At 34.5% G+C, this 14297-nt stretch overlaps 1 protein-coding gene across 2 annotated transcripts; it reads left to right on the top strand.

Moving 5' to 3' along the window:
* Positions 1-453: 453 nt before the first annotated feature.
* Positions 454-1687, top strand: LOC127150179 (egg cell-secreted protein 1.2-like). 2 transcript variants are annotated; one of them, XR_007822221.1, is made up of 2 exons: positions 454-736; positions 1177-1687. XR_007822221.1 is itself a non-coding variant. In XM_051087232.1 (2 exons), the coding sequence occupies exons 1-2, from the start codon at positions 784-786 to the stop codon at positions 1467-1469; spliced, it is 363 nt and encodes a 120-aa protein (XP_050943189.1). In that variant the 5' UTR covers positions 527-783; the 3' UTR covers positions 1470-1687. The 2 variants fall into 2 exon arrangements, 1 of the variants encoding a protein (XP_050943189.1); XM_051087232.1 differs by having other exon boundaries at positions 527-853.
* The last annotated feature ends 12610 nt before the right edge of the window (positions 1688-14297 follow it).

Raw genomic sequence — 14297 nt, 5'->3', positions numbered from 1 at the left:
GTTCCTTTTTTTATAAAGTTTCTTATTCTCATTTTTTTAAAACAAAAATGTGTAAGGAAAAACTTACTATTTTCTTTTGCCACTTTCCTTTTATTTAATTATTCTTTTCTTAAAAAAAACATTTTAACCATAAGTAAAATGTTTGTGCTATTGATCGTGATTATCATCATTATTATTTTTTAAATCTCTAACTCTTAACCCTTCTTTTCTTTTCTCTAAAATAGAGAGAGAAAGAACGAGGGATAGAGAAAATCTTATCGTTGTTGTTGTGGTTGTCGTCGTTGTTTTCTTTACTAAGTTATCTTCTCGAGTCCTTTAAACTCCACTAATTGTTTGAGAAAAACTTACAATTCAAAAAATTGGATGAACAAAAAAAAAATTTGCACAAATTACTTTGTTTTGTAAAGATATAATAATATAAGCATGTAAAATCTTATTCCTATCACGTTAATCCAAAATCATTAATTAAAAGTCATTTTTCCTCCTTTACCCTTTTCTAAAAAGTCAAATTTCTAAGATTCTTTCAATTCCCCAAAAATCTCAACTCTTCCCCGTAAATGACTGTTCTTCTTCATATTCTTCTTCTACTGAACAACTGCCGCTCTCAGCCATAACCATGGAAGAGAAAGACAGAGACCACCGTCGCCGTGACTCTCCATCTCCAGAAACGGCCGTCTGGAACAACCCCATTTCCTCGAAATCCTTCCCTTCCCCAACCACCCTCCTCGTCTCAAAGGTACGCTTCTTCTACTATTTCCAACGGCATGTCGTTTTGGGTCTCAGATGTTTTGGATCGGCTCGCTATTCTCAGCGGCAAGGCCATGCCCTTCCTCTATTCTTGGTCCTGTAAAAGGTAAAAAAAATAAAATAAAATAAATAAACACAGGGGTTCTCTGTTCTTTTTCTTCTTTAGTTTTTCTGTTTGGTGGAAGGGGATGATGTGAACTGCTGAAGATGAATTTCTCTTATTTTTTTTTTCAATTTCTTGCAATCTTTGCAAAATTACTACTCTTCCCTCTCTTTTGTTTGGTAAATATGTATAGAATCTAAACCAAATACTCCCCTATATAAACCCCCAATGACACAATACATAGACATAAGCTTTAATTGTTTCCTTCTCGAATTTCTTTCCCACCATGACTCTTCTTACAAAATTCTGTGTTCTTTTTCTTTTAGCAATGGTTTTCTCATCCACGGTAGAAGCAAGCCGAGGTGATGCGGAAGTGAGCCCTGCAGCACGAATTAAGTTGGATGGTGCCTTCGATTGTTTGAGATCTCTGCCTCAACTGGGTAAATGTATCGATGATATTCGAGCTATATTTCGAAATCGGCATAAATGGAAAATAAGTTTGAACTGCTGCCATGCAATTAAGAATACAGAACATGAGTGTTGGCCAGAATATCTGAATCTGATGGGCTTCACAGCAAAAGAAATTGGGATTATTGATGAGAATTGCAAGATCAACTAAGCTTTGGAAACCAAGTTAATCTATTTAAATAAAATAATGTGTGGGTTTTCATGTTGTTATATGTTGAATTTCCTGAGTGTTTGTGATGAAGATGACTGAGATGCTTCATTGAATTTTATTTTCTGTCAAAGTTATATCATATTAATGCCCTCGATAATTAATTAGGGGGTTTAAGCTATGCTACTTTTAATATAATTGACTCATGTACTCTCTCTTAACATTCTCTTCTTTCTTTCTTTTCTCTTTTTTTCTTTTCTTTTTTTTTTCTTTTATACAGCATAAATATTATACTGCTAAATATTCTAAAATTAATGAAATAGAATAACTTTATAACTATGTATAATATTATTGTTCACTTAGGTATTGTATTATTTAGAATGTAGGGCACACATATATATATATATATATATATATATATATATATATATATATATCAAATGGTTATTATAGACAATTTAAATAAAACACAATATGATTGGAAAAAAATTAGATTAGGATGGGGCTGGAGGTTTTATAAAATAAATAAATAAATAAAACAACAATAATTTTCCCCCTATGATCTCTAACAAAAATAATTGGCTTTCTTTTTCTCCCCTCCGAAGTCACTGCCTTCAAGAATTAATAACTTTATGAAATAATAATTAAAAAAAATGTATCATTATCGAAGACATCTCTTCAATAATATATTAGGATCAAAAGCTAAGAGGGGAATACAAGAAGATGGGTTATTGCAAGACATAGGACGACCAGAGGTCTGCCTGTATTTTAGATTGATTTTCATATTTTTTGTTTTAAAAGTAATTCATTGAGAGATGATCTATACCAAAAATAGTTAATCAAATATTATAATCCTCTCTTTCTTGCTTTTGTTTTATGCTAATTCTTGGTATTAAGATTTATTATTTGACGTATGTTGTTTAATTAGGTTTCAAATTTAAAGATACATACCCGAAATCGGGGTTTCTCTCTCTCCTTTTTAACGAAAGCCCCCTCTCCCCTTGCAATTTATAATTATGAATAAATACCCTATAACTCTCATACTTTGGCTTCTCTCTCATTTTCTTCCTACTAGGATATTGCATTATTATTCTTTGCCATCACTTGGTTGCAACCATAATCATTATCTCACTCAAATAAACTCATTCTTATAAACCTAGAGACTAAAAAAGTACACTTTCAAAATTCAGTAACCAAACATACATATTTTTCAGAACTTGAGATCAAAATGATCATTTTCCCTAAATAAAATCTAATAAAAGGAAGGAATCAATTTGAGACATCCAAGAGTAAATGCATATCAAATTAAATTAGTAAATAAAAAATAATTCAAAATATGAAAATGATGTTAAGAAGGTGAAAAGTAAATATTTATAAGTAAATTAATTTTCCATCACTTATTAACCACATTATGGAAAAGGCAAAAGGAATGTTTTCATCACTTATTTGTTCTTGAAATCATAAAATTAATATCAAGAACTTTGAGTTATATGTTTTAATTTTGTTTTCTACATATTCTCCTTTGAGACATCATTTTTAGTCAACACAACCATTTTATTTGCAATCAAGACCCATTCTTCCCAAACTTGTATTTAGAGGACAAACAAATATTCACCACTTGTTACAAATATGTATAGAGAGAGAAAACCCTAGTTTTCGCTCAATGATCTAAATTTAACAACTAAAATTGCTATAAAATGGTGTTCTCTCGCTTTCCTCATACGATCAACCCATAAGGAAAAAAATAGGCTTACTAAAAGCTAAAACTAAAAAATGGCAAAAACTAGTACGGTTGTTTTCTTTATGTGCATTGTTGTTGTGGTGGGATCACTGCAATTCTCTAGGGCAGACATGACAGCTGAAAGGGACATTGAGATTGAGATGAGATCTAAGTTGTTGCAGAGCGAAATATCCAACGTAATGCCTCAATTCAAATCATGTGTAGAAACCTGCGCGAAAGCATGCATTGCAAAAGACAGTGCCAACACATCGTGTCATTCTACATGTGATAAAGATTGCATGAAAAAGGAAGTTGTTGGTATTGTCTTGAATCTTTGGAGAAATGTTTTTTTTTTAACCAAGACGATAAATAATTTTTTTTGTGTGCGGTCAATTTTAGTTGCGAGGCAAACTTCACTTTTATTATGGAAATTAGTGAGTTTTGTAAGGTAAGGTCGGTACGTGTTCCATACTTTAATATAGTTTTGCTGCTAGAATTTGAAGGGATATGAGGTAATTGAAAATTTAGAATGAGAACTCATGTCAAAATTTAAGGAAAATTTAGTTGTTTAATTCTCCCAACTTATTGATCTTTTTCTTTTTATGTGTGTATTAACTTGATTTTTTATTTGTCTGTTTTGCAGATAAAATCAGCGACAAACTAGGCATTCGTAATTGACCATGAAATTAAAGTTAGGACGTGGAAAATGGTCGGATCAAGTATAAATTATCTGGATAATTAACATTTCAGAGAGGAAAATCTAAATTCCTTGACCCTCGTCTCTTTCATTTTTGTCATCCAATTGGTTGCTTCTTTATATAAAGGTTTTATGTTATGTATCGGACCGGTCTTCTTTCATCATTATTTTCAACAACGAGATCAATAAAATTCATCTAATTTTTGTGTTTGTTCACATAATTATTTATGTCTTACATTTAATTATTTTTAATCCTAGTGTGTAGAAGAAATTTTGCTACAATATCACATTATTTTTAATCCTAATGTGTAGAAGAAATTTTGCAACAATATCACATTATTATTCAAGTTGTGAGTTTCTTTTGTCACATATGTTTGGTCCATATTATTAAAGAGATCAAGTTTTATGGTCATTAATATGTTTTTTTTTTATTAATTACAATTTTGAGATAAGTTTATTTTTAGTTGGAATTTCATACCACTACAACAAATGTGACTTTTAATAGCATCTAACCATAACTTTTTAATATTTAGGCTATAAAAATAAAAGGAAAAAAAAGGCGGAAGATGAAATATCGGTAGCGCGAAAAAGCCCCTCCTTATTTTTAGGTTTTTCGCGTTACCTTTCTCAACCCCAAATCCCTTTTTTTCTTTGGTTTCAAATTTCCCCAATCTCCCTTTTCTCGCAGATCCTTCCTAATTCGATTTCCCTATTTCAATTTTTTATTTTAGAAAATTTGTACAGAAGAACGCGTGAAGAGGAAGACGATACAACTTCATCTCTCTCTAAGCTTTCTACTGCTTTTTTCGTTAAGTTGAAAGCTCCAAATGGATCAGATTATAAACAAAGTTGGTTATTATTGGTTCAACCAGAAGGCCAGTAAGGAGATCTACTCCATCGGCGATGAATCCCACTTCACTCTCTCTTCATTTCCCCCCTGTTTCTTTTCCTTTATTAATTGTTGTATGATTTCGTTTGCGTTTTCCTTTGTTGTTTTAATTCGTTGTTTTTTTTTTAATGTTACAATTAGATGTTGACTTCTCCAGCTTTTGATATTAATTTGATTCCCTTAATTAACATCTAGAACTTTAATTTTATAATGATTCGTTGTACTGATTTTGTTCTTGTTTGTATTTTGGAGAAGAAATTTTGTTCAATAATCTAGGGTTGACAAATTGAACTCCATAGTTTTGACACTTTCTAACTGGATTGTCGTGTTGATGAGTCTACTTAGTCGGATTTCCATCTTGGCTGGCTGAGCGAGCGCACCAACTTTCTCAATTCTGTTCGGACATTTGCTATGTGTCATTAAGCGTCTAGGTTAGCTCAAGAACCCCATTTATTGGAAGGAAAATTGTGTCTTACTAGTTATTTGGAAAGCAAAAAATTCATTATGATGGTGAGTTGATGATCTCATTTTTAGCTAAGGTCGGTACGTGTTCCATACTTTAATATAGTTTTGCTGCTAGAATTTGAAGGGATATGAGATAATTGAAAATTTAGAATGAGAACTCATGTCAAAATTTAAGGAAAATTTAGTTGTTTAATTCTCCCAACTTATTGATCTTTTTCTTTTTGTGTGTGTATTAACTTGATTTTTTATTTGTTTGTTTTGCATATAAAATCAGCGACAAACTAGGCATTCGTAATTGACCATGAAATTAAAGTTAGGACGTGGAAAATGGTCGGATCAAGTATAAATTATCTGGATAATTAACATTTCAGAGAGGAAAATCTAAATTCCTTGACCCTCTCTTTCATTTTTGTCATCCAATTGGTTGCTTCTTTATATAAAGGTTTTATGTTATGTATCGGACCGGTCTTCTTTCATCATTATTTTCAACAACGAGATCAATAAAATTCATCTAATTTTTGTGTTTGTTCACATAATTATTTATGTCTTACATTTAATTATTTTTAATCCTAATGTGTAGAAGAAATTTTGCTACAATATCACATTATTTTTAATCCTAATGTGTAGAAGAAATTTTGCGACAATATCACATTATTATTCAAGTTGTGAGTTTCTTTCTTTTTTGGACAAGTGCAAAACTTTCTTGACACCATACATATCATATCATAATGCATTGCATATCTCATTTTGTTGCAGATGGATTCCTTGAATATTGAAGTTTTTGGTTGAAATATTATAGTAGTGCAACATGCTTTCCATTATCCATAATTTCTCTTGAAACGCACTCCTTCATGAAACATTGAGGAAGATTAAGCATAGTTTGGCAAAATAAATGCTTTCTTTTGGGTACTGGTTCCGGGCTTCTAAAAAATAAAGATCATTGGACTATTTGAGGGTGATAACAATGACCATCATTTGAATTCGGGATTTCTTGAGCATAAAGTACTTTCTTTTCTCAGCATTTGCTGCTGTTGGTTTTGCAGGACCTTTTCTGCTGTAGGTATGGATCCTACTATCATGGTTGTTGGCCTGAATGTTGCAATTCTAGCTGCTATCAAGGCTGCTGGACATGAATCGAATGATATTTATCTTTTTGAGATAAAAGAAGTAACCTTATGTTTTCATCACTAGTAAGGCTTAAAGTCCGAACCTATTCAGTACATGTTGGCTTACTCTAATGCACAACCTATAACCTACAAGGCATTTGCATCCCAATTTGTGTATTGCTGTAATAAGTTGGGGCTACATCCAGAAAAGATTAATGTCAATGGAGGAGCAATCACCATTGTACATCCACTGGGTGCAACAGGTATGTTTCAAACACAAATAGTTTTTATGAACCAACACTTCAAATATAAGATCCTGATGAGTTAGAAAATATGTTTCTCTTTTAGTATATTTTTCTGGGTTTTTGGAGTATGTTAGTAATGAATCAATGTGTATGCAACATTTGCATTTTTTTTTTTTTTAGCTTACTTGGTTGTTTAGAGAATAAAAAAGATATTGACTTTTTTTTTTTTTTTACATTTTCTTGTGATTTTTTAACATTCAATAGGGAAAGGAAGAAGAGAAGGGGAAGATAAACATAAGTTGAGATTTCTGAAACATATAAAGATTAAGATCGTTAGAGGGAATTAATAACTAGACAGGAAGTTGTGTGACTTTTGATGAGTTCTTGCGTAATCTTGGCAATTGTGGTGGATTTTTGAAGCTTTACGAATCTAATGATCGACCAAACTTACCGAAAGTTGCAATTCTACTATCATGGTTGTTGGCTTGAATGTTGCAATTCTAGCTGCTATCAAGGCTGCTGGACATGAATCGAATGATATTTATCTTTTTGAGATAAAAGAAGTAACCTTATGTTTTCATCACTAGTAAGGCTTAAAGTTCGAACCTATTCAGTACATGTTGGCTTACTCTAATGCACAACCTTTAACCTACAACGCATTTGCATCCCAATTTGTGTATTGCATTATTATTCTTTGCCATCACTTGGTTGCAACCATAATCATTATCTCACTCAACCCCGCGTTTGTCATTAACATCCTTCATAATGAATTCTTGTTAATTACCTAAAACAAAACAGTAACTTGATTGTATTTTATTTCGGTCAAATTTAAATTATATTAATGCCCTCAATACTAAGATGGTTTTGAGCTATGTTTATGACTATATTTGTCATGGCCGTTTAAATTCTAGAATTGACTCATGCGCTCTCTATTCACACCTTCATTCATTCATTCTTTTCTTTACTTTACTTTTTTACAGCATAAGACTATTTCAAAATACTTAGTATAATTTTATTGTTTGGTAAGGCTAATTAACCACATTATGGAAAAGACTCGGGGACTTCTTTTAAATATATATGAGTTCATAAAAGGAATGTTTCCATCACTTATTTCTTCTTCAAATCATAAAATTAATATCGAGAACTTCATAGTTGTGAGTTACACACGCTAAGCTATTGATGTTTTCATTTTCTATATATTCTCCTTTGATATATCATTTTTAGTCAACACAACCATTTTATTTTGATAAATTTATGCTTTTAGTCCAAAAGTTTAAAAAATGTACATTTTTTATTCTTAAGTTTATAAAAATAGACCAATTTGGTCCCTAGATTTTCAAAATGTATATCTTTTCCATCTGATTTTAAAAATAAGTTTAAAAGGTCAAAGAAGTACTTTTTTTTTAAAAAAAAATAATTATATGATATATAAAATTAGAAAAAAATAGTTTTAGAGATGATATGATTTTTAGAAATAATTTATTTAATTGAAAATGTTATATAATTAATTAAAATAAAATTATATAGTTATTTGAGGGACCTTTTAAACATATTTTAAAAAACTTGGGATCGAAAAGGTACATTTTGAAAACTCGGGATCAAATAAACTCATTCTTATAAACCTAGAGACTAAAAAAGTACACTTTCAAAATTCAGTAACCAAACACACATATTTTTCAGAACTTGAGATCAAAATGATCATTTTCCTTAAACAAAATCTAATAAAAGGAAGGAATCAATTTGAGGCATCCAAGAGTAAATGAACATCAAATTAAATTAGTAAATAATAAAAATAAAATTCAAAAAATGAAAATGATGTTAAGAAGGTGAAAAGTAAATATTTATAAGTAAATTAATTTTCCATCACTTATTAACCACATTATGGAAAAGGCACAAGAACTTCTTTTAACTATATAGGCGTTCATAAAAGGAATGTTTTCATCACTTATTTATTCTTGAAATCATAAAATTAACATCGAGAACTTTGAGTTACACACGCTAAGCTGTATATGTTTTCATTTTCTACATATTCTCCTTTGAGACATAATTTTTAGTCAACCCAACCATTTTATTTGCAATCAAGGCCCATTCTTCCCAAACTTGTGTTTAAAGGACAAACAAATATTCACCACTTGTTACAAATACGTATATAGAGAGAAAACCCTAGTTTTCGCTCAATGATCTAAATTTAACAACTAAAATTGCTATAAAATGGTGTTCTCTCGCTTTCCAGCTCATACGATCAACCCATAAGGAAAAAAATAGGCTTACTAAAAGCTAAAACTAAAAAATGGCAAAAACCAGTACGGTAGTTTTCTTTATGTGCATTGTTGTTGTGGTGGGATCACTGCAATTCTCTAGGGCAGACATGACTGCTGACAGGGACACTGAGATTGAGATGAGATCTAAGTTGTTGCAGAGCGAAATATCCAGCGTAATGCCTCAATTCAAATCATGTGTGGAAACCTGTGAGAAAGCATGCATCGCAAAAGACGGTGCCAACACATCGTGTCATTCTACATGTGATAAAGATTGCATGAAAAAGGAAGTTGTTGGTATCGTCTTGAATCTTTGAAGATATGTTTTTTTTTTTAATCAAGACGATAAATAGTTTTTTTGTGTGCGGTCAATTTTAGTTGCGAGGCAAACTTCACTTTTGTTATGGAAATTAGTGAGTTTTAGTAAGGTAAGGTCGGTACGTGTTCCATACTTTAATATAGTTTTGACGCTAGAATTTGAAGGGATATGACACAATTGAAATTTTAGAATGAAAACTCATGTCAAAATTTAACGAAAATTTAGTTGTTTATTTCTCCCAACTTATTGATCGTTTTCTTTTTATTTGTGTGTTAACTTCGATTTTTTATTCGTCTGTTTTGCAGATAAAATCAGCGACAAACTAGGCATTCGTAATTGACCATGAAATTAAAGTTGGGACGTGGAAAATGGTCAGATCAAGTATAAATTATTTGGATAATTAATATTTCAGATAGGAAAATCCAATTAAATTCCTTGACCCTATCTTTCGTTTTTGTCATCCAATTGGTTGCTTCTTTATACAAAGGTTTTATGTTATGTATCGTTGTGGTCTTTTTCATCATTATTTTCAACAACGGATCAATAAAAGTCATCTAACTTTGTGTTTGTTCACATATTTATTTATGTCTTACTGTAACGCCCCGAATTTTCGAGGTAAACTTTTACCGTTTTATATATGAAGTGGGAAAACGTGTCCATGGATTTCATTACAGGACTGCCGAGGACTCTGAGGGGTTCACAGTGATTTGGGTTGTGGTGGACAGGCTTACCAAGTCAGCGCACTTCGTTCCGGGTAAATCCACCTATACTGCTAGTAAGTGGGCACAGCTGTATATGTCGGAGATAGTGAGATTACATGGAGTGCCAGTGTCGATTGTTTCTGATAGAGATGCCCGTTTCACTTCCAAATTCTGGAAGGGTTTGCAGACTGCTATGGGCACGAGGTTGGACTTTAGTACGGCTTTCCATCCACAGACTGACGGTCAGACTGAGCGCCTGAACCAGGTTTTAGAGGATATGTTGCGAGCGTGTGCATTGGAATTTCCAGGTAGCTGGGACTCCCACTTACATTTGATGGAATTTGCCTATAATAACAGCTATCAGGCTACCATCGGCATGGCACCATTTGAGGCCTTGTACGGCAAATGTTGTAGATCCCCGGTTTGCTGGGGTGAGGTGGGTGAGCAAAGATTGATGGGTCCTGAGTTAGTTCAGTCTACTAACGAAGCGATACAGAAGATTAGATCACGCATGCATACCGCTCAGAGTAGGCAGAAGAGTTACGCAGATGTGAGGCGGAAGGATCTCGAATTTGAGGTAGGGGACAAGGTGTTCCTAAAGGTAGCACCTATGAGAGGTGTCTTACGATTTGAAAGGAGGGGAAAGCTGAGTCCCCGTTTTGTTGGGCCATTTGAGATTCTGGAGCGGATTGGCCCTGTAGCTTATCGCTTGGCGTTGCCACCATCACTCTCGACAGTTCATGATGTGTTTCATGTTTCTATGTTGAGGAAGTACGTGCCAGATCCATCCCATGTAGTGGATTACGAGCCACTGGAGATTGATGAAAACTTGAGCTATGCTGAACAACCCGTTGAGGTGCTTGCTAGAGAGGTGAAAACGTTGAGGAATAAAGAAATCCCTCTGGTTAAAGTCTTATGGCGGAATCACCGGGTAGAAGAGGCTACATGGGAGCGTGAAGATGACATGAGGTCCCGTTATCCCGATCTGTTCGAGGAATAAAACTTTCGAGGACGAAAGTTCCCTAAGGAGGGAAGAATGTAACGCCCCGAATTTTCGAAGTAAACTTTTACCGTTTTATATAATTTTTCGGGAATGTTAAATCTTGGATTAATTTATGAAACTCTGAATTAATATTTGTAAATTTATATAATAATAATATAATAGTAATTATATTATTATTATTATTAGTATTTATTATTATCCTTATATATAATTTAATATTAATATTTTCTTTTATTATTATTATTATTAGTATTATTATTATTAATTAATTTTTAAAAGTTAATATATATATATGTATATAATAATATTTTATATATTTTTATTATTAGTTATAATAATTAAAAATTAATATATATATATATATAATAATATTCTATTTATTATTATTATTAAAAGTTATATATATATATATAATAATAAATTTTTTTTTTTTAAATTTAACCCTAAACCGCGCGGCTACCCCCCCCACCCCTCAATCCAATTTCGTTTCTCCTCCTTGCGCCGCCGCACCCCCCCTCGAGTTTTTCTTCTTCATTTTTCCCGACGGTCATCTCCTTCTTCTTCATTCTCTTCTCCATCCGACAGCGACGTCGCCTTCATCTCTCTTCCTCTGTCGTCGTCTCCGTCTCCGAAATCGAACAGCCGCCACGACCGTCCGTTTCGATCTCCTCTCGGGTTCACAACGCTAGCCACCGGCGTGCGCCCTCCGTCAGTCGTTCGCCGTGTGGGAGCAAGGCCGGTAGTCGAACGCCTCCCAGCTGCCGTTCGTCACGGTCGTCGGACGCTGGAGAGCCGTCGTTCGTGTTGCCCGTTTCGCGCTGCAAAACCCGACCCGGTTCCAAGCTGACCCGACCCAAAACCCGCTTCCAGTCCGAGCCACACACGAATCCGGGTGAGCCGAGCCGAGTGATCCGAGTGAGTCGAGCCGAGTGAGCCGAGTGAGCCGAGCCGCGAGCCGAGTGAGCCGAGCCGCGAGCCGACTGGAGCCGAGCCATAAGCCGAGCCGAGCCGAGGCCAAGCCGAGGTGGAGCCGAGCCGAGCCGAGCCGAACGCCTTCAAGCCGAGCCGAGCTCCTTGTTTCACCAAGCCACCTAAGCCTTCCTTCCTCCGCTCCGGGTCACGGTGAGTCTTCGGTAAGGATTGTTTTCGATGAATTCCCTAATGTTGCTACATCCGATTAGAGTTTGAATATTGGAATAAGATGTGGCCCTACTTTTCTCCCTTGAAGGTAGTACAGAGTTGACGCTTGAGTTCTTGGGTCTCGCGGTAGGCTTGTTTGGAGGTAGTTTTCCTTTCCTTGGGTAAGTCAACGGATGTCGCTTCTGACCTTTTTAAAACGACTTCTACTAAAGTCATCAACTAAAACCTTCGTGTTTCGTTTAGGTGGATCTGTTGAGCGTGGATTCGATCGAGGGGCATAACCGAGTATCAGGTAAGGGTTTTCCTACTACTGGACCTCGGATCGAGGCTGAAAACGTAGTAATCCACAGGGGATTACACGTTAGTGACTGTACTGAATAACTGTATGTGTGTTGACTGTTAAGCACTGTTATTATATTTTGTCTGATGTAAAGGTACTGTGACTGCTAATTGTAGATCGGGATTCTATATTGATGGACCTTGAAGTTACGGTTCAGTATGTAGTAATCATTGGTCTGGATGTTGATCATGGAGTTTGGACGGGGAAGGACAGCGAGTCCGGTTTTGGTTGGTTAGTTGATTGGGTCTAGGGTTTTCCCTAATGGTGTGCGAATTAGTGACGCGTATAGTAACTGAGGGTGTAATTGTTTAAACCTATACTATCTGACTGACAAAGCCTATGGCGGAACTGTAATATGAATGCCGTTGGGGTGTGACTGTTGTGGACGGTTTAGTATGGACTGAGGGGTAACGGTTAGCTTCATCTATGGGGTAGTGTGCCTTACGGATATGTGCATCCTTCGGGAGCACTAGACTGATATGTGCATCCTTCGGGAGCACTAGACTGATATGTGCATCCTTCGGGAGCACTAGACTGATGTGTGCATCCTTCGGGAGCACTAGACTGATGTGTGCATCCTTCGGGAGCATTAGACTGATATGTGCATCCTTCGGGAGCACTGGACTGATATGTGCGTTCTACGGGACCACTAGACTGTTACGTAGGGCACCCCCGAATAGGAAGTTAACTGTTGTCCCCTAACGGGCCCAGTAGTGGGTCCCTTACTGGGTATGTTTATACTCACCCTTTTTCTTCTTAACTTTCAGGTAAGGGCACGGCTAGGAGCAGACCGACGAGGGGCAGAAAGGATGCGTGAAGGCCATATGGACGTGTCTGATTTTATTTTCGCTTCCGCTGATGTATTTTGTCAGAATATCTGTTTTGGTGATTTTCTGTTGATAACTTACAAATTTTATTTGAAACCATTGTGAATTTTGGATTTGATGACTTGAGATTTTATTCAAAACTTTTGCAACTGTGTTTTTAAACAGGGCCCGATACCGTTTTGTTGTTATATTCCTAATGTTTTAAGAAATCGTAGCTGGTTCATTATAAACTTTGTGTTGTGTGGTCGAGTCGTAGTATTGAGTAATGACCTCAGCTTAGTCCGGAAAGTTGGGTCGTTACACTTACATTTAATTATTTTTAATCCTAATGTGTAGAAGAAATTTTGCGACAATATCACATTATTATTCAAATAAATAAAACAACAATAATTTTCCCCCTATGATCTCTAACAAAAATAATTGGCTTTCTTTTTCTCCCCTCCGAAGTCACTGCCTTCAAGAATTAATAACTTTATGAAATAATAATTAAAAAAAATGTATCATTATGGAAGACATCTCTTCAATAATATATTAGGATCAAAAGCTAAGAAAGGAATACAAGAAGATGGGTTATTGCAAGACATAGGACGACCAGAGGTCTGCCTGTATTTTAGATTGATTTTCATATTTTTGTTTTAAAAGTAATTCATTGAGAGATGATCTATACCAAAAATAGTTAATCAAATATTATAATCCTCTCTTTCTTGCTTTTGTTTTATGCTAATTCTTGGTATTAAGATTTATTGTTTGACGTATGTTGTTTAATTAGGTTTCAAATTTAAAGATACATACCCGAAATCGGGGTTTCTCTCTCTCCTTTTTAACGAAAGCCCCCTCTCCCCTTGCAATTTATAATTATGAATAAATACCCTATAACTCTCATACTTTGGCTTCTCTCTCATTTTCTTCCTACTAGGATATTGCATTATTATTCTTTGCCATCACTTGGTTGCAACCATAATCATTATCTCACTCAAATAAACTCATTCTTATAAACCTAGAGACTAAAAAAGTACACTTTCAAAATTCAGTAACCAAACATACATATTTTTCAGAACTTGAGATCAAAATGATCATTTTCCCTAAATAAAATCTAATAAAAGGAAGGAATCAATTTGAGA

This window comes from Cucumis melo, chromosome 7 (assembly GCF_025177605.1).
Source record: "Cucumis melo cultivar AY chromosome 7, USDA_Cmelo_AY_1.0, whole genome shotgun sequence".
Lineage (NCBI taxonomy): Eukaryota > Viridiplantae > Streptophyta > Magnoliopsida > Cucurbitales > Cucurbitaceae > Cucumis > Cucumis melo.
Note: the sequence above shows the minus strand (reverse complement) of the source record. Positions and strands in the feature narration are given on the sequence as shown.

Bases quoted from the DNA above. Each gene is read 5' to 3' on its own strand.
- LOC127150179 (XM_051087232.1), top strand. From the start codon at position 784: ATGTTTTGGATCGGCTCGCTATTCTCAGCGGCAAGGCCATGCCCTTCC. The intron at 854-1,176 runs GTAAAAAAAATA...TTTTTCTTTTAG, and splicing joins TATTCTTGGTCCTGTAAAAG to CAATGGTTTTCTCATCCACG.